Source organism: Aureobasidium namibiae, assembly GCF_000721765.1.
Source record: "Aureobasidium namibiae CBS 147.97 unplaced genomic scaffold scaffold_5, whole genome shotgun sequence".
Taxonomy (NCBI): domain Eukaryota; kingdom Fungi; phylum Ascomycota; class Dothideomycetes; order Dothideales; family Saccotheciaceae; genus Aureobasidium; species Aureobasidium namibiae.
In genome coordinates, this window is record NW_013581204.1 from 135,985 (window position 1) to 160,044 (window position 24,060).

Here is a 24,060-nt window from a genome sequence, read left to right on the forward strand (position 1 = left end):
TGCGCTTCGGAAGTGATGAGCGCAGTTCGTACTCTCTACCCCGAGATTCGTGGAGACTTCAATAGCGACGCTCACGTCCTCCGCGGCTCCACGCTAAGATCTTCAGCATCATCCATCTCCGGATTGTCTTTGTTCCGGACCATGTCTCCTTCGGGGCCTTCGTCTCCAAGTAACGGTCATTGTGCTGCTGCTCCAGATGTGCGTATCGCGCCTGGACTTGCTCTTCCTGATTCGGTCCCTATGCGGCCCCTCTCGGACCATGGAGATCTATCTACCGGAGATTTATTCGGTCATAAACTCAGGGAAGCTTGCATTGAGTTGGCCGTGTCTAGCGGCTGTAGTTCAGATGCGGGAAGCTGTGACCTGTTCTCTGAGTCATGGACGAGTCTGGAAACGTGCTTCAATCACGGTACGACCATCTGGACTGATGCTTCCGGTGTTTGTTGCCTTCCGTCTATGATCGTCTCCAATGAGAAGCTCCATGCGGAACAATATGTCGATCCCCAGATCTTGGAATTCATTAGCACTGGTATACAAACGCTGTTGGATAGTTTCTCCTCTGCAACAGTTGCGAGTAAACCACTCCAACCGCAGGATATCCAATCAATACATGCTTTGTTGAAAGCTCAGTTCGAAAGCGCAAGAGCGAATTGCTACCACCAAGGAGACTTTGCTAAGGCACATTTGTTCTTCCGACTGGCCAAAGCAACTGCCTCGATTTCTCCCGAACAAATATCACTGATACTTCAAACCATCGTAACTGGATACCGCCACTCCATCGATGTGTGTCGTCTCAAGATTCAAACGGGAGAAGCTCGAATTGAGAAACTGAACGACACAATTGACTTACAACAGGCTGAGATACGTTCGATTTCATACATCAATGATCGATTACGGGAGAAGATGTGGTACACTGCAGATATCCAGCGCGCAGGTCACTACGAGGAGTTGCGTAAGGTGGTCACGGCACTGCGTGTCATGGCGTCGTCGACTCGCCCGAAGATGGACAAGAAGAAACCTCTTCTCAGACATCGAAGTGCATCAAAATCTTTGAACCACAACATACAGCTGAAGACGGAAGCGGCAACACTCGAGCTTTTGTCTGCGCCTGTAGCGAAGGGAGGCACGAACAAGCTTAGCGACGTTCAGATCGACATGACTCTTAGTTGGATGGAGGCGCGTGGTGTGGAGAGGGTTTGCAGAGCCGAAGAACGAATCCATCGCTTCTGTTCCGAGCTTACCAGATGTCTAGACCATTTCGTGGGCCAAAGCGTGGTCGACAACCCGATACTTTGGTCGAGTCAGCTGTTTCAAACCCAGAAAGCATTGTCTGGTCAAGCTAACAGCAGGATTGGAACACCAAACTCTGATCTCAGCGCGTTGGCACAACTTCGATCAATGTACGACCACAAAGTGTCAGGACCATACGAGGCTCACGCGTGGTCGCAATGGGGTCGATCTATTACTCCATCTCGAACTGCCATACATCCCAGCTTCGCAGTGAGAAGCATAAGTCCAAAGTCAATTCAGCATGACTATTTTGCATGTCGGAGTCCCACACTCACCCACAACTCATCTGGTACGCTGTGGTCGACGTTCAGTGCCGGACCACAATCACCGTCCAGCGCTACAAGCTTTCCTTCAAGAGCATTGTCCCCAATGTCGACCGGACGACCGATGTCTCGCCACTCTTACTTGCAGCAGAGTCAAGCTTCTTTCCTGGACGAGTTGAAGCAGAATTTGACAAGCTTGTTACTGAGTGACTTCCATGACCTCTTTCGATCGGGTAGTGAAACAGACAAGGCTATGCGTAAGATGCTCAAGCTTCGCGTACCAGCTGAAGCCAGGCTGCCAGAGTCTATGGGGTACGAGCATGATGTGGCTCAGCCGTCTTTCGATTTCAATCACGTATTTCGGATGCTCTTGAGACGCTTCGAGCTACAGTCGAGTCCCTACGTCAAACTTGATATTCTTCTCGAGCTCCAATCCATGCTCAAAGCGCATTGGGCGGACAGTGCATTAGAAGATCATCCCTCAACCCCACAGCCCGACACTGGCCTATTCACTCATCGTGGACTGGGCCTCAGAACCGACACCACAGGTGCCCCACGAACCTCCCGAGGTCATGACAGTACCATAGCGAGCTTCCGCCAGCTGTTCCAAAACGTGCAATCACGACCAAAGACTCTGTTTCGGGATTTGCAATACATAGCCTCACTGGTGCCTCTCCATGTGCTTGACAGCACGCCTCGAGGCCGCGCTTTCTGGAACGCCACCATTGCCGCCCTTGATCTCAAGGAAGAAAACAACACAGCCATGATCGAGACCGCCGACCGGATCATCCAACACCACACCTTCACCAGAGGCCATTCACATCTAACCTCGGCTCTGCAAGCCAAACGCGACGCCGCTGCCTTCTCCCCTCCCACACCCCAACCCTCCGACCCCTCGATCGCAGACCTGGGTATGTCTGATGCGGCAACTCTCCTTCAACTCACCGCCAAAGAAGGCATTCCCGCTGCCCAACGCGAACTTGCCACTCTGTACCTGACTCATCCTGAATTACTGGGGATCTGCATAGCTCCGTTTTCAAAAACCAAAGATGTGTTTGAAGATGTGGAAAAAGATGCAGAGGGGTCCAGTGAGAGGTACGATCCAGTGGCCATGGCTGTTGCACAGCATTGGATGGAATTGAGTGCTAAAGGTGGGGATGGACCTGCGGCGAGGTATTTAAAGGACAAGTATGAGTGGAATAAGATTCCTTGAGTGAGGATGGGAATTCAGGGGGTTGGAACTTTGTTTTGGTGTTTTGGAAAAATGCGGATTGTGTTGCTGGTCGACACACATATTCGCTGCTTGATATATGTTTTGGCTTCTTTGTTGCAGTAAGTCGATGCAGTTTCGAATGATGAGATCGATGGCTGATTCTTGGACTTTCTACAGATTTCGAGATCAAATATGAAGAAGTTACAGTAACACTTTAGAACACATCAGAACATTACAAACGTCTCCTTCCTTCTTTCCTGATGTGGTGTCTTTTTGATACAGCTACTCCACACAATCTCTCCTTCATCGTCACTTCCTCTTAAGCTTCGCAGTCGTGTAATTCAAGATACCTCGATAAACAATACCCTCAACCCTCGCCATCACATAGTTGTTAGATCAAGTCATGTAAATCGTAAGATTCGAGCCTTTGATATCTACAATCCAGACATTATCTCTATCTAGAACATCTAAACTAGATTCGACTGAATCAGATTCTCAGTCGTCAGATCAATCATTCTTCGTCTCCTTGAAACTCCCCGCCGGCGACACCGCTCGTCCCAGGTAATCGCCTTGTTTCTCTTTATCAGCAGTCACTGGTGACAAACCCCCGGGCGAAGGCGTCAAACTCCTTTCCCACTCATTCATCAGGTGAGAAGCCGTGCGCACGAGATTGCTGGGTGCGAGCTTATTCAGTGCTGGCCAAGGGAGCGAATCACGTTTTGTGGCGTCTCTGGATGAACTGTTGGTGTGTGTATTAGTTTATGATTTCGTGGTGGCAGGTGTGGCTAGGCTTACCTGAGGCTGGTCCTGGGGCTTTCTGTGCCGTCGTCGGGACTTGATGAGGTATGAGGTTCAGAGATTGTGGAGTTTGATCGTGAAGGCTTGGGGTCTGAAGCATTTGGGACAGTGGTTTCCCAGTTCTCCCATGTATCTATAGAATTGGTCGAGGCACGATTGGCCTTGACAGAAGGTGCTTTTGTAGACTTTTTGGAGGCTTTGCGGAGGATAGGGGCGGGTTTCGACTCATGTTCGTTCCAGAAGGAATTGCCAATGTCGAGATAGGCTATTTCTTCCGCTGTGGAAGGAGCAGGCGAGCGAGAGTCTGTCCGGCGACTTCCCGTTGTGGCACTTCTCTTCAGAGGCTGGGTGTTTGGCGAGGGCTTTAGATTGCCTCTAGGCTGTAATCTGGGAGATTTTGACGATGGATTCGGAGAGCGAGATTGAGTTCGCGAAGTTGTGCCATTGATGCCTTCGTCGCCAACGGTGGCTTGTCTGAGGTCTTCAATAAACGTCCACAGGCCGTCGCGGAAGTCGGAAGCCATTCTCTTGCCAGTGTTGAGCAGAACCTCGCGAGGTAAGCCCAGATCGATTGCATCGTCTGCTGTGCGTACGACCTCGGTGGTCAAGTCGGCATCGGTGGGCACGCGAGTGGGATGTGGTGGACGTGCTGCGGCGTCTGGCTCAGGGCGTGGAGGGGCAGCTTGTGGGCGAGGTGGTGGCGAGCGCATCGCGTCGGGCGACAACAGAGACAAAGCGCGAGCGTGACGGGATCCTGAGAAGACAGTACGAGTCGAGTTCTTGTTGCTGTTGAGCAGGGCTCTGCGACGGTCCATGTCTTGTTGGCGGGAGGCGGGTGCAACGAGCGGCATGTCCGAGGTGGCGTGCAGCGATTGCATCTTGTGTACTTTGCGCGGATCATGTTGGCGCTTCTTGTGGGCTTCATGAGCAGCCCATTGTTGCTTGAGACGGTGCAGTTCATGTTCGGCCTTGATCAACTCCTCTCTAAGTTCCAGTACGCGACGCTCGTGAGCAGCCAATGCAGTCAGAAATGCAGAATCGGTGGGACCAGCAGCCAGCGTTGGCTTCTCGGCCAGCAATGGAGTATAAGGGAGGACTGGCGACAGGGTTGAGGAAGTTGGCGACAAGGAGGTCTGAATAGGGAAAGTGAGGCTGAAGCGCTTCGCCTTGGGCTCCGACATGGATCGCGACTGAGGACTGCTGCCGCTCCTGCTCCACGGCCGTTGGTCGTCCATGCTAAGATTGCTCATGAGCAAAGATATCGAATCGGCAGGCGTAACAATGGCATTGGACTCGTTGATTGTCTTGGGCCGGCAGTGCACGCGTACATTGTTGTTTGGGATTAATACCCGACCGGACCCTGACATCAACTCTCCTGGTTTCAGCCAATCAAGCTGCCGCAACTCCATGACTCGCGACCGGCTCCGAATATCAATACCGTCATGCTTGCAACGTCTTTTGCCTGTGCTACATATTCTGCGTTGGCTTCTCTGCATACTCTGATCGTGACTAATACCGGTTCGTTGCTATCCTGTCTGTTATATCCAACTACCGAAATCCAAGCCCATGCTCCACCTGTGCACGCTTTGTCCGTTCGCATACTCCCTGATCAACTTGCCTCTGTATTGCTGCACATGGCCTTGACAAGACGGTAGTCGAATATCTCGACTCTGTGCAATCTCAACCTCTCAATCTCTGCATAGCATGCTCGATACTGTGACGTCTCTCGAGGGTCCACCAGCACCATCTTCCGTAGCCCTTTGTACGCCTGGCTCTCACATACACAATCCGTGTCTTGCTGGGTGTGGTTATCTCTATCCCAATATGCCAGATCGGCTATCATCACTGCTCCATGCTCAAGCACCTTTCGCCTGACTTGCTCCTTCTCTGCCTTTGATATCTCTGCTAGAAACACAACTGACTGGCTCAATATGCATCTCTCTTTTGGCGCTAGTGGTCCGGTCCGTCCAAACTTGCAGTGCCCCTCGATCCAGCTTGTGTGCGTTTCGTCATTGCTTGAATCGATTAATCTCCGAATGACCTGACCAGTGATGTCCGCAAGGGGTGTGCGCGGCGTCAGAACATGGTTCTCTCCAATCTCACGACCTCTTCCTTGTTGAAGAATGGATAACCTTCCGAGTTGAGGCTTTTTCCCCTCATTGCCACTGCTTTCAGCCGACTTTCGCTTGCCCAGTACCGTCGGTGACTTTCTTGATCGATCCAGCGGAGACGACTCAGGCGGAGTAGGCAGAGCTAAGCCTTGCTTACCAGGAGTGGCAAGATGTTGTTGTGTCGCTCTCAAGCGTAATCTAGTCCCCAAGACAGCTAGGGGTTTAATCCTCGATACACTCTCAGTATGCGGTGAGCAAGTCGAGTCACTCTGCGCTGATCGAGGTGTCGTGTTGGCGACGCTTGATCGCGGTGTCGTGTTGAGACTGTGTCTCGCAAACCTCCGCTTATGGCTCAATTCCAGCTTGGCTATCCATTTGACGTTCTCTTGTGTTTCCGAGTCTTGAGGAGTGTCCAGAGCTTCGGCAGCCGCGAGTTGCAATTGATCGAATGTGATGCAATCTTTCCATGTCCGATCTTGATGCAGCTTTCTCACTCGAGGATGTCTCAACATGAAGTAGCCTCCGGGAAGTTTGCTGTATGAGCTGCCGAGTACTTCAAAAACCAGTGGGTCCCGAAAGCAAACTTCCATTTTTGACGTGTTGTCAGATTCGATGGTCAATGGTGAGCTCTGTTCGTTGTATGGTTCTGCAAGCAAGCTGCCCTCAACGTTGACCCTTTCCAAGATTTCCGTCGACATGCAATGATCATATGCAATTGTCGCAACGATCTTGTACACAGGCTTGATGCCATCGTGATCAAGTGCAGCTTTGTTAATGAGGCAACCCAGATGAAAGTGTGTGAACTTCAAGCGTAGCTCCGATCGCTTCTTCGCTTCTTGAGCACTATATGATGCACCAACGATGGCAAAATCAGCTTCGTCTCCAAGTCCAGTAATGTAGTCTTTCTTGAGCTTAATGCCAGCTATCGAGCCATGCGAGAGATACGAGACACCACATCGCTTGAGTACTAGACCTTCGTGACGACATGCGATCGAGGCCGCAAAATGGTTCATTAGCCTTCGTTCAGCGTTGCCTTGGGAAAAGTCCATGACACAAGACTCGGCTGGTGCTGCTCGACCATGAATCCGCTTGTAAATGCTGCTGAGCCGAGCTTTGCGTTCCTCGACAGATCGCGATAAGATGTCTTCGTCATCAAGCAGCAGAAGATCAAACAGAATGATCATCAGGTGTTCACCCGGTCGGCCTGGCGTGTCGTTTTCAGCGCCGAGGAAAATGCCAGCATGCGAAACATGTTTGCGAATCTGATCGAATCCAAGAATGCTGTTCTCGGTGTCGGAGAAGACCACCATTTCCCCAACCAGAATACACGCGCGCTTGATCTTGCACTTGTCGCTACCGATGCGTAAGCATTTCTTAATGGTCTCTCGCAGACCGGCTCGATCTTCGGTAGAGTCTCTGCCGCTCTTCGAGTATATCTTCAGCCAATTGTCGCCTCGAGCAAGATTGATATGTATCTGGTCACCCAAAGTGTTAGCGGATGTCATCCCAAGTACATGGCAGAGAGCTCTCAAACCTGGCAATATTCTCCATCGTATTTTCTCTCCAATAGCCACTTTCCTCCAGCGGTCATCTCCAGACATTGTTTAATGGACCTGGCTTTGGTGTACCCCGGACGGCTGACCTTGACACCAGGAGTCGGCCTGAACAACGATATGGCAGTTTGCCTTAGGATGTTCCTCGAATGAGGATCTGGACGACTCGGATAGTCGACAAAAGTAGTTCTTAGAGCATAACATGCGTTCTCAAAACTGTCTTGCATCGAAAGCAAGTCAGGAAGCAAGAAATGAACAGAGGTCATGATTGATCTGTCGTTCAGAGTGACGGGGGCGAACTCTTTCAGGATGAGCCGTACGAACCATTTGGCTTCTACAGCGTGGAGACGCAACAAGACATCGGCGAGTAAGTCGATGCTTGACGAAGGGTGAAAAGACTGACGGACCGACGGTGCAGAGAATCTGTTTGCTGAAGCAAGAGCGTGCAATGCATCGTCTACCTCTTGTAGAGTGACAAAGGGAAGAGGTGGCGGGCCGCGGACCTTCAAAAGCCGCTGCAAGCAATCCCCAAGGTCACCATTATTTGGAGTCTGGAATGAGGAGAGTTCATGTCTGGCAGAGGCGCTCAAGCCAAGACACCGGCCGAGCAGTTTCAAGAGGGAAGCAGACTGTAAACCATAGATGCGATCCTTTCTCCGGCATGGAAGGAAAGTCGATAGCAATGCGGTTGTGCCATGTTCATCCAAGGCGTCGATATCTTGATGGTGTGAGGCAAACCAGGTAGCGTGTTGGCGGTAGAGTCTCGATTTTAGTTCTGCTGGAGGAAGGGGTGGGTTGTAAGAAGATATCCCTTCGCAACGTTCAAGATAGTCGCAGATGTGAGCGAACTTGAAGGACATTTGATATCATCGCATGACGAGTACAGCGGGCTCCAAGAAGCATGTACTACGCCTCTCACGGTGGCAAGTATCCAAGTAATAACCAACAAGAATGAAAATCGAACAATGAAGATGAGATACAACCAATAGTCCAAAAGTGGTGGGTATTCTTTGTCAAGAGGGAGACGCGCCGGAGTCTCGAGATTGGCGCGTGAAAGTGGGGTCGGCGCCAGGCATCCATGTTTTGGCGTCTGGCGTTGCCATCGAGCGTTGGGCACTCAGCTTGGCCTTGCTTTGTTGACAACAGATGATCACCAGAAGGCATCCTTCCAGACATGTGATTGCGGAGTGCGGGGCACAGGTGGCCTAGGGTCAATTACCCTTGTTTACTCTGCGCAGTCAACTCGACCGACTCTTTGCCCAACCCACGCCCAACATGAATTCAGACGACAGGAAACACAAGAACAAGCTGATCCTTCGTGGGATCAAGCAGAGCAGCCCTCTAGGCACAGGTCTCTTCCTCGGCCTTCGCAGTCTCGACCCGGTACTCCAATATGGCATCCTCGCCAAAGGCATCGCAGCTCCGGCTATTCATAAGCTCGGAGCAAAGACTCTGGCTCAAGGCCCACCCGTCGTCACTGGCACCTTTATCGACCGACTCGCTCTATCCCCCTACCGCTTGATCCTGCTCGCCATGGCTGCGGGTAGCGCCATCAAGCAGAACTACTGGCTTGTCGGCATCTGTCAGGAAGAGTTCCCTCCTGTGTCTGCCGTCGAGGTCTCGGTCTTCAACACCGTCTTCAACTCGGTCAACTCTCTGCTCTTCACCTGCGCCTTGACTTCTGCTTCGGTCAACGGCGAACACTTTCCGCAAACACCTCTGATGGTCGGCTCTGCTCTGTATGCCGTTGGCATCTTCACAGAGACCTTTTCCGAATGGCAGAGGCTACAGTTCAAGAAGAATCCTGCAAACAAGGGCAAGGTCTACACCGGAGGCTTGTTCCGCTTCGCCAGACACATCAACTATGCTGGATACACTCTTTGGCGTGCTGGATACGCCTTGGCAGCTGGCGGTTGGACCTGGGGCGCTATTGTCGGCGCCTTCTTCTCGTACAACTTCATTCATGACGGCATCCCCGAATTGAACAGATATTGCCATGAGAGAGTAAGTTCCCTCCAACCTCACATACTGCTTCTTTGCTGACCCGATCTTCCAGTACGGTGAACAATGGGTCAACTACAGGAAACAGACCCCCTACAAGCTTTTCCCATACATCTACTGAGCATACCGTCACCAGTCACGACTTCGTCGAGGAGTACATTCCCCAGGCGGGAGATTTGGAAAGAAATTATTATAATGGCTCTAGAGGTATCTTTTATGTGGCATAGCTTGCGCGCGTCCTGTGGACCAGTATCTTTTACTTGCTTCTCTTGTAGATCTTGCGGAGGAACTCTTCGAACACCTCCTTCTTGAGGCCCTCACTCTCGTCCACCTCGGCAATGTGCTTCTTGATATCGCCGACCTTCTCTTCCTCGTATGCGTGGTAGACTTGCTCGAGCTCCAGCTCGTTGTACAGAGCCTTGACCTTGGCCTCGTCGTCCTTGTTCTTTCTGCCGTAGTGCTGCTCGAGAAGGGCGCGCTGTTCCTTGGTGGCGCGCTTCAAGGCCTGGTTCACCAACCAACTGCACTTGTTGTCCTGGATATCGGTACCAATCTTGCCGAGGGTCTCGGGATCGGCAAAGTTGTCGAGGTAGTCGTCCTGGACTTGGAAGTATTCGCCCATAGGGATCAGAATGTCGTGTGCCTGCTTGAGGTTCTTCTCAGTGGCCATGCCGCAGAAGTGCAAAGCCAAAGCGACGGGGAGGTAGAACGAGTAGTATGCAGTCTTGTAAATGACAATGAAGGTGTATTTCTCCAGACTGAAGTTGTCGAGGTCGACGTGGTCTTCGGGGGCAGTCAACAGATCGCAAGCCTGGCCCAGCTCGGTCTGGAAGGTGACTTCGTGGAACAGTTCCATCAAATCGACGTAGTTCTTTTCTTGACGGAAGTACTTCTTGAGAAGAATGTAGATGGCGCTCTCGAGCATGAAAGCATCGTTGATGGCAATCATGCCGACGTTGGGCATCAGGTACCAGCAAGGGGAACCGCGGCGGGTCTTGGACGAGTCCATGATGTCGTCTGAGACGAGGAAGAAGGCTTGGAGCAGCTCAATCATCCAGCCGAGGGTGGCAGAGCGGAAGTACTCGTCCTCGGTGAGGTCGCGCTTGAGGAGCAGAGCGGATGTGTCGACGACAGACATGCCGCGGTTGCACTTGCCGCCGACTGTGTTGTGCTGGAGCGACTCCTCGAACCATGTGAGAGCCTGGGTAGGGAGGTTGTATTGTTTGCAGTGTTCGCTCAGGTCCTTGATGAGCTGGGGGAAGACCGACTCGAACTCCTTAAGGGTGACAGGCATGTTGGCGGTAGGGATGGGACGGCGCAAAGAGTGTGTGGGTTAGAGTCGCGGAGGGACAATCGGTCGGCTGTTCAAGATACGACGAGGAGCTGAAGAGCGTAGTATGGACAAGGAGCGGGCGAGAAGAGAAATGGCGACAAGACGAATGAGCGTGTAGAAGTAACAAAAGTCGTCCGATGTGTTGGCGTATTAAATTGACCTCCGTCTGTTTCCCCTTGCGCCGCCGCCAGAGCCAGCCCCACCAATCTCGACTGCCTTCTCCTCCGGTTGCACACGACTCAGTCCAAATTAACAATTCGCTCTGCAGCTAGTCATCTTTGCCCGTCTTCGATTCGTCTGTCCTGGACATAGGACACACCACTCTTGCGACCAAGCAGACGTTGATGATATCCGTACATTTTTTGTGAAACATAAACATCAACAAAACAATACTGGCCAAGCCGAGCCGCCATCTCTCCAACATCACCACCAGCATGGCTTCTCTATCTGCTGAACAGACATTACAATTACGCACCCAACTACATCAAGCTGTAGCTGCATGCAACGACCGATGTCTATATCGTTCTGCAAAATGGTGGGTACGATAACCCGCATGGATTTTGTCTATCCTAACACCCCAAACAGGGCTGCAGAACTTCTCAATGCATTCCCAGACTCGGATCAGGACCTTGATACAGGTTGTGATACGGAGCCGAACTCTCCAACTGCTGAAGCCGATCAATGGTCGAATTTCCAGTTTTCACCAGATCCCCACGAGGCTCGACTAGAACGGAGAGAATACCCAAAGTTTCTGATGGCCAAATCTTTCTTTGACTGTCGTGAATTCGATCGTTGCGCTGCTACTTTGCTACCGAGTCTTGTACCACAACAGCCAATCAATAGAGATACGACGAGTGCTGCCACAAAGACCAAACCAAAGCCAACAAATTCATTGCCGGGCTTACCACAGCTCAGCCAACGTTCGCTCTTCCTTGCCTTGTACGCAAAGTATATGGCTGGCGAGAAACGTAAGGAAGAAGACAGTGAGATGATTCTGGGTCCCACGGATGGCTCTGTCACTCTGAACAAGGAGCTCAGCAGGATATCCGGCATCCTCGATGATTATCTGAGTGCTCGAGGAGGTCTCCAGAGTACACAAGAATCGCAAGGCTTCTTGGAATATCTATATGGAGTTGTTCTGTTGAAGGGCAAGAACGAGGCTCTTGCAAACGCGTGGCTCCTCAAGAGTGTAAACCACTGTCCATGGAACTGGGGAGCATGGCAAGAACTTGCAGACTTGTTGAGCTCGGCCGAAGAGGTTAGTATCGGACATGCAGTTTCGGGAGACCTGCTAACAGTGGTGTCTAGCTCAATGGTATAACCGAACACCTGCCGCAAAACATCATGACATTCATGTTCCACATCTACTGTAGCCAAGAGCTCTTCCGATCAACAGAGAAGGTCTACAACGAGATCAATCAAATCAGCAGCATCTTCCCCAACTCGGCCTTCCTACAGACTCAGCGTGCTCTGCTGCACTATCACTCCAAAGGCGAGGAGTCTTGCATACATCACGATATCTTACATCCTACTGACTTCGCGTGCAGAATTCGAGGAAGCTGATGGCCTATTCGCCGACCTTCTCCTACGACACCCATACCGACTAGACTCCATGGACTCCTACTCGAACATCCTATACGTGATGCCCTCACGCCCAAAACTAGCCCACCTCGCCTCCGTCGCCTCCTCCATCGACAAATTCCGCCCGGAAACCTGCTGCATCATCGGAAACTACTACTCGCAATGCTCCGAGCACGAAAAAGCAGTCATGTACTTCCGCCGCGCCTTGACTCTCGACCGCCAATTCCTCTCCGCCTGGACACTAATGGGCCACGAATACATTGAGCTCAAAAACACACAAGCGGCGATAGAAAGTTACAGACGCGCTGTGGATGCTAACAGAAAGGATTACAGAGCTTGGTATGGGTTAGGTCAGGGCTATGAGCTTTTGGACATGCATTCGTACGCGCTGTTTTACTTTCAACGAGCCGTGGCGCTGCAGCCCTGGGATCCGAAGATGTGGATGGCGGTGGCGAATTCGTTTGCCAACTGCGGTAGATTGCAGAATGCGATTCGATCGTATAAGCGTGCGCTCGTTGCTGGCAGTTATCTCGACAATGGCGGTGGTGCAGTCAGTTTTGCATCTTCTGCAGATCCGCTCGCTGGAGCAGTGGGAGGGGCTTTGGATCCAGAGATCTTGTATCAGATTGCTCTGCTGTACGAGCAGGATAACAATATGGACGAGGCTTCTGCGTATATGGAGCTTACGCTTGCGCAGGAGGAAGGGCCGGATGAAGATGATTTGCCGCCTGGAGCGCCGCTGTCGAGTGCCGGAGGTGGCATTGGGATTACGCAGACGACGAGTAAAGCTAGGTTGTGGCTGGCCAAGTGGAGTTTCGTCAAGCAAGATTGGCAGCGGGCGTCAGAGTTGGCGAATGAATTGTGTCAGGATGGAGTTGAGGTGGAAGAGGCAAAGGCGCTGGTCAGGGATGTGAGGGCGAGGTTGGAAGCTGATGGTTAGTGAAAAGCAGGTTGGAAGCTGTGTAGCTGCATGAACAAGATACCACAATCAACTTTGTGGCAAACTCGTTGTCCAAGACATGTCACGTCCACAACACATTCATAGATAGTAGAATGAAGTTGAAGGATACATTTTCATGAAAGGAGACTCAAAGTCGGATATAGGAACAGAGAAAGAGAGAGAGAGACATCGACTCTAGATCAGAGCCAGGATGAAGCTAGTGACAACGCTGACACCAACGACAGTCCAACCAGTGACCTGGACCTGCTTGTTCGAGATTCCCTTACCCATATCCCACATCAGATGGCGCAGACCGTTGAACGAGTGGTAAGTGAAAGGGAAGCTAGCAACAAGCTTTGCCAAAATGGCAAGAGCGGCAGGCCAAGCAGCGAAAGAAGCAGCAAGACTGGCGGACTCCAGGTGCCAGCCGAAGGCAGGAGCGATCAGGTACGAGAGACCGAAGAGGTAGAAGGTACCGGACAGAGCAACGCCGGTGACACGGTTGAGGGCAGAGCCGTACCAGGTGATCTGGGGCTTGTAGATGCCCAAGTGAGGCGAGACGGGGCGGTTCAGGCGCTGCTTGGCGAGGATTTGTTGCGAGGCCTCCGAGTCCGAGACGCTTTGGAAGGCGGCGTGTCTGTTCAGAGAGCATTGTGTGAGATTGAGAGAGCTAGTGATGCGCATGGAGGGGCTGCGCGTACCTTTGCTGGACCAGGGCGGCGGAAGAGAGCACCTGGGGAGCGCGCGACGAGAGGAGCGAAGATTGGCGGACCGCCACTGTTGCTGTGTTAGCGCATGGTGTTGTAGAGCATAGTCAAGCAGACGTACAGCGGCGCGCTGTTTGCAGACCGAGTCTCTGGGCAAGCATTGTGAATGTGTGATCTGTCGTATCAAAGAGCAATTGCACGTCGTCGCTGCATGCAACTCACAACTCGAAGCCCGGAGGCCATTAGCCGCGGCTAGCCCCTCGACCAATCATTTGCCTCCAATTACCCCGGCTTCCGTTCACTACAAATTCTTCGCTCTCCGATTTCTTTTCTTCCTTCTTCTCTTTCTAATTCATGGGACCTGGTTCACCCACCGCTTGGAGGTTTTATCTTTGATATACCGGTGGTTATCATAGTTTGGCATTCTGTCAGGCGACCCCATATGCCAGGTCTCTAGACTGAAATCGCCCGTCGTTAATCGCCCATTATTGCCGTGACCTATGGCTTGTTTGGGTTTCATATTCAGGGCCACATCCTTTTTTCTTTTTCTCTTTGTCACTCTTATTCTTCTGCTCGGCAGCATTTTGGTCGGTTCGATCGCGTTCGCCATGTCTGAGCCGTCGAATCAGATCAATTGGCCTTGGTAGCTTATATATGTGCCTCTGCAGCAGACGTGATTGTCATCGACGTAGCTGGGCCATGTTGCTGCTGCTCACCTTGATTGGAGATGCGCATACACTGCTCCACTGCTTGACTGAGCCGGATTACTGCTTCTAGCTTTGTCCAGACATGTGTATCTTGAGCTTCATCGGGCTGAAATTGCTGCCCCTCGCCGTGTCTGGACATATTCGTCTCTTGTTTTGCGGAGCTATGTTGATACCGTCATTCTTAGAATCGAGCAATCTGTTTCTATCATTTGCTCTGATAAGCTCCTGGCGCTCAAGCACGTCGCTATGTCGACATGATGGTGTGCTCGTCTTCTACTTCCTCAAGTCAAACTGCTGCTCCTCACCAGGTCCTGACCCATTCGTCTTTGACTTTGCTCGGCCACATTGCTGCTGCTCGTCGTTGTTCGGTGAGACAGACCTTTGACAACTTCCTCGCTTCCGAAGGTGCTGTGGAACAAGCATGGCTGGCATTGGCTGCTCGCTTCAGGAATCAGGATCCTGGTAATCTGGTGTGCTGCGCCATATGGACGAACCTTCATTTTTCGTGTCGTCACGACCTTTTGTCTTTTCATGCCGTCCCTCGAACCCGTGAATCGGCTACATGCGCAGCAACCCGGCAGAGAAGTCGTCTACAGACTACCGGCCTGGCTGGCAATATCACTATCGTGCGTGCATTCCTCGCATCTGTTGATTATATTGCAAATCTCTATGCGCATTCCTGCTGGAATATTGTAGCGACTCAACATTGGTAGTCTGGTACCAAGGCCCTAGAACGCTATGCCAGCCATGTACTGTCAAGAAAGTGCAGGTGCGATTCGTCTGCTCTTTACACGACACGTGGGCACCATGTCTGGACGGAACTCTGCGCTGGAGACAAGATTTTTGATATAAGTCACAAACCTTCCAAAGTTTCTGACATCCGGTGTCCAGTAGCTAAACTATAGCAGCCGTGACCATGTACGGCATGATTCGGTATTTGCCAACCTAAACAACAGCCGCTGCGACTCACCTCTTATGCCGGAAGTATCATTGATGAAAATTTTGCGGCGTATCACGAAACTCTGTCTGTCGACGACTTCTGTTCTCTTGGTGCCCTGAGTCCAATTCGCACATAACTTTACTGAAGTTTGCCGAAACTCTCGTCGGCTGATTATACCCATCGATGAGCCAGCGAGCATCCTCCCTTTCTTCGCTCAAACCTTGCTGATGGCGCTACTTGCTAGATTTACTCCTCAGTTGATGATTGGCAGTGCAATCTTTCGATTCGATCCAATCGAGTCTCGTACGGCAGTGCTGTGCGATGCAAGTCCGATAGCTTGTTAGGTCGCGTCACAAGGACGATGGCTGCTAAACGTCCGTCACTGGTCTATTGTGATCCCTCTTCTCATCTCAACGCTCTGTTCGTCTACGATCTGGCGTTGGCAATGTGCGGGTCGGAATCAGGTGTGTCGCGGTGTCTTTGTCTCGGGTTGGCTGCGTCGTTCGTTACATCCTTCTGATCCATCACCGATGGTGTGTCTCCCATCGAACCAATTCCATCCATCGATCCACCACCATGAAGTCTGAGGAGAGTTGACTAGTCAACCTTGCTCTGATTGTCTCCCAGCTACAGCGATCCAGACAATCCAGGCCCTTCCCTCGGCTGCATCCTGCGGTTGTTGAGACGATAACCTCTCACGGGCGAGTTCGGGTCATTTGAGCATGATGAAGCAGCCATTCGTCATGCACTTGTGCGATAAGAGACCAATGGACCATATAACGCTAAACAATGGATGCGTAGTATATCTTGTTTTTCTGCGGTGTGGACCAACCCAATCTACATGTTCATTCTCATCCTCCATCGAGTATTTTCTATATCGGATTGTAAAGTCTAATCTCAATTGACTTTTGCTGCTACTCATGGCTTGATCATGCTTCAGGCATGGAGCCGAGCTCGTGGAGTCGTAACGGCACTCCCTTGAGTCAAAACAATTAGGGCGGAACGGATCTACGGTACCGGTGTATCCTGGCAGAACCCTTCGACCGTTCATCAAACACACCAGGATCTGGAGGAAGACTGACTTGAGTTTGTTCGCTATCGTCAAAGATGAATTACAAATAGTCTTTAGGGCGCCGTGAGTTAAAGGCAATGACCTCACCTTAACTTGAGCCTCCCCATTGGAATTCAGGTAAACTGCTGTCACTCAAGGTTCTACACGTTGTCCAAAGGCCTCGTTGCTTGACAGCTCCGTAGCCACCACTGTGCAACTCCCAGTGACATGTGTTGACGTACCATACTCGATCAAAAGTCCAGACTCCCGAACAATACAACTTGCTCTCCTCTCAATAGAACAGCATGTCGAGATTACGTAGCAGGATGACAAGGCCATGAAATGTAGCTGCAGGCAGTCTGTAAGATTTGAGGAAAGAGATGGCGAGGGACTAGCCACTTTGGATTGTACCAGCGATGTGGAATCACGACAGACTACCCAGGTCGTCGGAATTGCGCATTGGCAACACATGAACGCAGGCAATGCAAAGGCTGACACAGCAGTCGGTGGACATCGACTCCGACTCCGTCTCCATCTCATCTTGTCGGTGTACCGTCTGGGTCGTTGACACGAGGCATTCTTGTCATGAATTATCCGCGATGCAGCCACGTATCGCGTGATCTTGGACAGGATCCTGTTTATGCTCCCCGGCGGCCACGGCTAGTAGAGCCCGACGGCCGCCACCTTTTTCCAAGTGCCACTCGATAGAAACGGTGTTGGCCTTGGTGCGAATCCGTCACAGGCTCGCATGTACTTCTAACCCCGCTAGCTAACTCTAATAAATTCGTTGCGCACGTACAGGATGCTGTTTTGCATGAGGGCTGCGACAACGACTTTCGAACAGGGCAGATCACCATGTCGATCAGTCATCCACGCTGGGGGACAATCGCATAACGCATTCAGAAACGTAGACGCTCATGTAGGAGTCACCACCTTCACATGCGGCAGGGTACATCACGGCACTGCCTTGGAAGGGAGTTCATGCCGTTGGTCATGCAGGAGAATTATGGAAGCTTGCCGAGGTGGTACTGGAAGATCCTACGATGCGGTCGTCGTTAATATATGTATCACACGGTGGTCTTGACCGTCTCCGCGTGGTAATTGCCATCTCGGGTTTCCGTTGGAGGGGAAATGTTGTGAGGGCAAGCTTGCTGCACATTGTATGCATCATGGAGGTTGGGGCGCCTCCGTGATACGCCAAACATGTACCACTTCAGATCACGATATAATTAGGCAGGTGAACAACTAGCTGGCCGACAGATCAGTAGTGCTAGTTTGCGCATCTTCTCGGTCGAATGATAGGGCCAGTTCACTTGTGATTTTTGCCCTCGCTTGATTCAAATGCATACATGAACGGCCCGACGAGACTTGGGTAGCGAATAAGACCATGACCTAGAACAAGAGCCATGGCGGAACGAACTCAGCAGTGACAAACATTGACCCAAGGATGGGACGGCCCTGCAGGGTAGAATGCCGCCCATCCCGATCCTTAGTACGCCATATCTTGTCTACGTTGAGCCAAGTAGGTAATAGTCATTCGACAATAGTGTGGAGGCGGAGACGCAAAACACTCTCAACACGCCAAAGCGTTTTGCCTATTCGGAGCTTGGCCGGCGGGCCCTGTAGGCTGTGGTAGGACTGACTCGTTGGACGACTCCTCCTACCCACTGTGCCCTATTTTGTATACAAGCGTGCTGCCGCAGATTGAGCCCACTCGGGTCGTGACTTTGGTAGACTCGCCAATCGCGGGTCTAATTCGTGGACGTAGTCGCTTTGAATCGCCTGCTGTCCAGATTGACAATCGCACGTCGCAAGGGATCGAGATTATTAGCTTTAGACCCGCGCGAGGCGCTTGTCCGATCGGTCTCGGGAGTAGGCATCACCAACTGCCTGGACAGTCTCACCAGGATACTCCAATGTGATAAGCCGGGAGAGAGAACCGCTCGCTGTACCTGCCCTAGTTTGTTGCCGGCGTCGAGTAGAGATCAGACCCTAGCTGTCCGGTACATGTAGATACCCGTTGTTGCAAGGCGTCGCCGAGGCACCCTAGATTATCGCATATATATTTCGCATGCTCGGTTCAGACAAGGTCTGAGACACTATTCCTTGCATTCGCGTGACGAGACGAATCGAGCACGCGTTCTGCTCTGACGCTCAACATACTGTGGCGGATCGCACGGTACGGTCTTGGTATTTCGATCCTGCATCTTGAAGGATTGGATCTAAATTCTCTCCACACCAGCTCAAGCTCAGAGATCAGCACCACTCCCGCCTAGCGAACTTGTCCCTATCGGTTGTTTAGTCCCGCAAACTTTAATCTCCCAGGTGGCGCTGTCCTCTTAACGTCAGCTCCGGCTATTTCTGACCGGCTTCTCGCGCACGGTATGATTTCATTGTCACCGTTGCTCCCTATTATCGTTCCTGGCCCCAATCTCGGCCGTAGTCCTAACCTTCGCTCTGATTTTGCCATCACATACATACAATCCCGAGACCTGGTCAGCATTCTGATTCCATGACCATCTGTTCTCCAAGCCACCATGCCATCAACTCAGGACCGTCCGTCGGCTTTTACTCTATCCCGGCAACCGCAAACATGGACGCACGACGACAACCAGCTCCGCAGACCTTCCACAGTGCAGACAGAGGCCTTGAGACCGATGGAGCCTGGCAGCATAGGAAGTGCCCCGAGGCCGTACCTGCCTGCTAACATCAACGATGCGAATCAATCACGCCAGCAGCTTCCTGGTCTCCAGGAACTCTTGAGTCCGTCATTACGAACTGGTCCGCCATCGTATTCTCACAATTGGCCATCGGTCAACAAATCCTCACATCCAAGCTGGTCCGACGGTCTTGGTTCATCTGTCAATGGTCAACGCAGGCCGTCCCAAGTGCCAGCAGTTCCATTTAATCCCACTCCACCACCGTTTCATCGTCTTTCTCTGGATGTGTCTACAGCTGATCGCTTCTCTCAACCCACGCCTATTGTCCCTCTCGGTGCCAGACCTTCTCTACCTGCCCCGCCCCCGCCACCCCCTCTCTCTCGCAAGCTCTCAGATCATCAGGCTTCACGTGTACCGGATCAGCTATCCCATTATCCGCAAGGCGTGGAACATGTGGACCCATCCCATTCACAAGCAGCTTCACCTTATCGCCAAGAGAACGAAGGCGACATAGCTAGACGCTTAAATGCAACCCAAGGAATGCGAAATGCGCCTCCAGCTAGCAACTATAGTCTACAGTGCGTTGGCCAACGGCATATACCCGGAGAGGGTATGTGCTATGTTTTCAAGGATGGTAGTACCTGTCCGACTATCATCGATGGAGAGCCAGTAAATCCGCTCTGGGGGACGACCAAGGCCGGCAAGGCTCGCAAGAGACTTGCGCAGGCATGCTTGTAGGTTGAACAGAATGATCTTACAAGTCACAATGACTAATTGTACCCAGGAACTGCCGTGAAAAGAAGATCAAATGCGAGCCTGGCGAGAAGAGCTGTCTTCAGTGCGAGAAGGCCAAGCGAGAATGCCACAGGTTTGCGTCTCCCAGATCAGGCGCCGACGGTCTGCTAAGGAATGACAGCAGGCCAACGGTCCCCCAACCACAGACGGAGCTCGGCAACAATATCACCTTGGCCATTCCCAATCTGCCTCTGGGAAGAGCCGAGTGGTCAAGTCAATCTTCTGGTAGCATTGTCATGGCCGAAGCGCCGAATCAGAAGCGCAGGCGTTCGGCGCAAGCAGCACAACAAGATGTGCTGAATCTGCCACCAACCTGGAACCGTGAAGAATCTCCCCAAAGTGTCAAAAGACGCAGGTCGGACGTCTCTGCGGACTCTCTCAGAGACGCTGATATCGAAAGGCAGCGTAAGGACAGCAAAAGAGTAGACCTTGAGGACATGATCCATCCGCCTCCCCGAAAGCTCTCAGAGAAATTGGCTCCTTCGTCTTGGGATCAAGACCCGTATCTTTACGACCCTGAAGCCACCATGCGCTTCGTCGAATTGTTCTTTGCACAATCTGCACGCGAGGTGAGCATCATGTTTCCTCGCGGCGCCTTCACTCGCTGGGTGCGACAGTGTCGCGACAAATGCCAAAGAGAATGTATGGTGCTTTATGCCGTCCTTGCTCTGGGCTCTATCTTTGCCGAGAACGAGTTTGTTTCCTTTGCCAAGATCTGTGTAGACAGGGCTAGTCAAGCAGTGTCCATGATCGATGGTAAGTTTAGCCTGGCCATAGTACAGGCTCGACTGCTTGTAGCCGGATACAACCATCTTATTGGTAGAGACAGTACGGGCTGGGATTTGAGTGGCTCTGCTCTCAGAATCATCAGCGCAATGCGGCTCAACAGTGAAGACGGATGTGGGGAAGATCTGGATGAGTTCACTCGACGATACTTCAGCTTCTCGCGTGAGCAACTCAAGGAGTGTCGCAGACGGACTTTCTGGACTGCCTTCCTTGTGGACGTAAGTACTAAGAGATTTCTCGACCGATCACATGTACTGACTTTGCCCAGCGTTATCATGGCTTCTGCGGAGGGTTGCTCTGTGCCATACAACTTGAGGATATCGACATTCGACTCCCTTGCAACGAACAAATTTATGAAGAGGGCCTGGCTTCTGATGCACCACTCTTTGATTGCTTCCAACCAGGTATGGGTCTACAATCGTTAGACCCAAAGTCGACACCACCAAGCCCGGCGGCACATACCATGATCATCGCTTCCCTTTGGACGGACGTAACGAAACTCATTTTCCGTCGACCTCGGCAAACTGCAGACTCGGGATCGTATGTCAAAAGCCACGAATCATTGCTAGGTGATGTTCAGGCCAAATTGTTCGACTGGAGATCATCATTGCCGCATCATCTGCAGTATAGCAGGCAAAGACTTGTCGAGGCGACGCAGCATGGTTACGCGGGCAGTCTCATTGCCATGCATGCATTGTATTACATCTCTCAGCTGAAGGCAGCACGCAATGTCCATCACGAGCTTTTGTCACCCCACACGACGGTACGACAGATTCGAATTGCACACACAAATGCTACCCAACTGCTCGAGATGGTTTGCGATATACGAAGTATCAGCTCTCATGGATCAGGCAAGGTTCAAGATCCGGTCAACTTGTTGTCTCCTTTCTTCGCCTATGGGATCACTGCGGCCATCGACACGCTCAGCGCCGGAGGTCTCAGAGAAGACTTTGGACGCACTATGGTTCTCGTCAGCGACAGCATAGCCGTCCTGCACGACCTGGCTCAATTTTGCGCCAGCGCAAAAACACAAGCCAAACAGACAAGCAAGAGGATGGCACTCATGGAAGCGCGAGCAGCTGAAAGCTTTGAGGCGACGCCCCTGGTTGCAGCACCTCGGGCAACTAACGGCGGCGAGACTATGAACTGTTGGAGGATCAATGAACCGATGGAGCAGGTATTCACATTGCAGCAGGATGTGACCTACGGAACGTCTTCTGCGATCTACTTCAAGGCACTCGGAGAAGGCCGTTGATAATGAATAACTATATTTGAAATGAGCGACGTTTGGCACGACTTTTCATTATCAATCCTTCTTGGCCTATAAGATCGTATACCTAGAAGTTCAGATCCAAGCCTCCATGGATTGATGCTTGTGTTACTATGACGACTTGGTCGTCTACAGACAGCCGTGTCAAACTCTATGCTTCTGCCCCAGCAGAAAAACACGGGTGAGCATTTTGTGTTTTGTGTTTCGCAGTACTCAAGTATACGGAGAGCCGAGAAGTCAGATCCCAAGTAACTCAGGTACCGAGGCTGCATTGCATGAACCTTGGTTCAGAGGTACTGTACAGTAGGCTTGTCTTACAGACTGCACTAGGCACTGCCAGCGAAACCACCTTGGTCATTACTACCGTAGCATTTGTTACAGCCGCGCGGAAAAGATATGCATATCGGCGGGCGAGATATAGCTTGGGTGTAAGGGTACGGAGTATAATAGTGCTATAGGAGCGGAGCCACCCCCTTGGGGATAGGGAAAGGGTTAGTCCTGCATGCGCTGCCCCTACCGCAAAACGCAATTGCCGTTTAGCATTCGAGGGGCGCACTCTAGCCGTTTGACCGACTTTGATCGAAAACATGGTTATCTTTGTTTTTATAGCTGAAAAGCGGCGGCAAAGCCAAGGCCAAGAACAAGAGCGCGAAGCCAGAGCAAACGGTCAAGCCTTCGATCGCCGATTGAAACAAGACCCCTCATTATCGACAATGCGCGAGGCCGGAGATGTATGGCGCGGCGCAGTAAAGCGATACATACCCATCCCATTCCTTCCTTTGAGCTTCGGACAAGATGTAGCAATCATGCAATGCACTCTACGATGCTGCAACCTGCATACTACAAAAGCAGGGACTGTTGGAGCCAAACAAATCGTACATGTACTTCGAATGTCCTGAACGATCAGGAGACACACAATCCACCAGCTCATTGTCTCGCACGTCTCCGTAGAACGACAAACAATCCCATTGCCACTTCTACCCCCACCTCCTTCCCTATAAGCCGAAACACTGCCAGCCAATCGCCAATCGTGGAAGCGTTACAAGAGAAATAGCTTTGACCGGAGATGCTCGCCCGCCCTCTTGGCTTTTCTCGTTTTACTCCCCTTAGCTTGCCAAACTGCCAGCGTTGCCTGCCCCGTCGGTAGACCGCGCTCTTACACGGCTGTCGTCCACCCATGCGCTCGAGCAAGAAACAAAGAAACCGTTGACACTTGATCTTCGGCAACATAGAGCGAACCAAGGTCGCAGGATGGCACGAAACGGCAACCATAAAAAACTAGAGTAACAAGGAATAGGCAAAAGGAAACGCAAGCGACGATATGCGTGGCCAAGACCGGGCTTCCGTGAGATTCAGTGTGTAAGGCTCGGGGTTTGAGTTTCTCTGATCAACGAGATGGGTGATGCGGTATTTGGGAGCCGTGAGATCTAGTGGTCAACGGGCCGTGCCTTGGTCTTGCCGGAGTTTCTGATGGTTGCGCTACTCGGAGCACCCAGCACCCTAGCGTCTACGTCGCTACTTCGCTACCTATCTATTCGGATCAAAGACAGGCACTTGCCAATTGCCGTGTGCGATGACTACTCGAGTGGTCATTGGATTTAGCAAAACACCGAGACATGGGGAAGCACTCACTTCCTTGCGATTGGCCCATCAGCGAAAACACATGCCACATGCTTTGAAAGCAATAACATCATCATCGTACTGCAAGAAATTCTCATGAAGCATCTGCTACTTCTTGCGGAAACCAATCAAAAGCGTCTCTGCAGGAAATGGTTCTGCTGACTGACTCGCTTGCCCAACATCTCTTCTGCCCTTGAGTACGTATCATTCTGCTGTGTTTCCAATTACCCTCGCCAAAGATTTCCCCTTTATTCATAGAATTCTGCCGGCCATCAACCTGCGTTTTTTAGTGGTACACTAACCCCGTTCGAGCCTCTCTTTCGGCAATGCCTAATCGCAAAATCGCAAGAACGCAAATGCATGACAACGAAAAACGACAAGAAAAGAAAATGAGGAGCCGTCGGTGTCGCCGTGGCTGCCGAGCAGAACCCAACTCAGCGA

General features: G+C 51.6%; 8 protein-coding genes across 8 annotated transcripts; 4 read left to right on the forward strand and 4 right to left on the reverse strand.

Annotated features, from left to right (window-relative positions):
• Positions 1-582: 582 nt before the first annotated feature.
• Positions 583-2,766, forward strand: M436DRAFT_34495 (uncharacterized protein; the record flags this gene model as incomplete). The annotated part of the gene is made up of 1 exon (XM_013573419.2): positions 583-2,766. A coding segment is annotated over one exon (2,184 nt), but the record flags the coding sequence as incomplete, so codon positions are not given.
• A 507-nt stretch (positions 2,767-3,273) lies between these two features.
• M436DRAFT_42632 (uncharacterized protein) lies at positions 3,274-4,814 on the reverse strand (the record flags this gene model as incomplete). The annotated part of the gene is made up of 2 exons (XM_013573544.1): positions 3,274-3,505; positions 3,562-4,814. The coding sequence occupies 2 exons, from the start codon at positions 4,812-4,814 to the stop codon at positions 3,274-3,276; spliced, it is 1,485 nt and encodes a 494-aa protein (XP_013428998.1).
• A 1,232-nt stretch (positions 4,815-6,046) lies between these two features.
• M436DRAFT_33129 (DNA ligase/mRNA capping enzyme) lies at positions 6,047-8,088 on the reverse strand (the record flags this gene model as incomplete). The annotated part of the gene is made up of 2 exons (XM_013573414.1): positions 6,047-7,150; positions 7,210-8,088. Coding segments are annotated over 2 exons (1,983 nt in total), but the record flags the coding sequence as incomplete, so codon positions are not given.
• Positions 8,089-8,503: 415 nt separating this feature from the next.
• On the forward strand, positions 8,504-9,350 carry M436DRAFT_43143 (uncharacterized protein; the record flags this gene model as incomplete). Its single annotated transcript, XM_013573643.1, has 2 exons — positions 8,504-9,232; positions 9,285-9,350. The coding sequence occupies 2 exons, from the start codon at positions 8,504-8,506 to the stop codon at positions 9,348-9,350; spliced, it is 795 nt and encodes a 264-aa protein (XP_013429097.1).
• Positions 9,351-9,485: 135 nt separating this feature from the next.
• Positions 9,486-10,523, reverse strand: M436DRAFT_42338 (ERG20 farnesyl diphosphate synthase; the record flags this gene model as incomplete). The annotated part of the gene is made up of 1 exon (XM_013573480.1): positions 9,486-10,523. The coding sequence occupies one exon, from the start codon at positions 10,521-10,523 to the stop codon at positions 9,486-9,488; it is 1,038 nt and encodes a 345-aa protein (XP_013428934.1).
• Positions 10,524-10,996: 473 nt separating this feature from the next.
• Positions 10,997-13,083, forward strand: M436DRAFT_71228 (20S cyclosome subunit; the record flags this gene model as incomplete). Its single annotated transcript, XM_013573763.1, has 4 exons — positions 10,997-11,097; positions 11,148-11,820; positions 11,871-12,054; positions 12,110-13,083. 4 exons carry the CDS (start codon positions 10,997-10,999, stop codon positions 13,081-13,083), a joined length of 1,932 nt encoding a protein of 643 aa, XP_013429217.1.
• A 195-nt stretch (positions 13,084-13,278) lies between these two features.
• Positions 13,279-13,951, reverse strand: M436DRAFT_71229 (cytochrome b560 subunit of succinate dehydrogenase; the record flags this gene model as incomplete). Its single annotated transcript, XM_013573764.1, has 3 exons — positions 13,279-13,720; positions 13,785-13,860; positions 13,912-13,951. The coding sequence occupies 3 exons, from the start codon at positions 13,949-13,951 to the stop codon at positions 13,279-13,281; spliced, it is 558 nt and encodes a 185-aa protein (XP_013429218.1).
• A 5,779-nt stretch (positions 13,952-19,730) lies between these two features.
• Positions 19,731-21,789, forward strand: M436DRAFT_16722 (uncharacterized protein; the record flags this gene model as incomplete). Its single annotated transcript, XM_013573394.1, has 4 exons — positions 19,731-19,882; positions 19,933-20,022; positions 20,143-20,947; positions 20,998-21,789. Coding segments are annotated over 4 exons (1,839 nt in total), but the record flags the coding sequence as incomplete, so codon positions are not given.
• Positions 21,790-24,060: the final 2,271 nt, after the last annotated feature.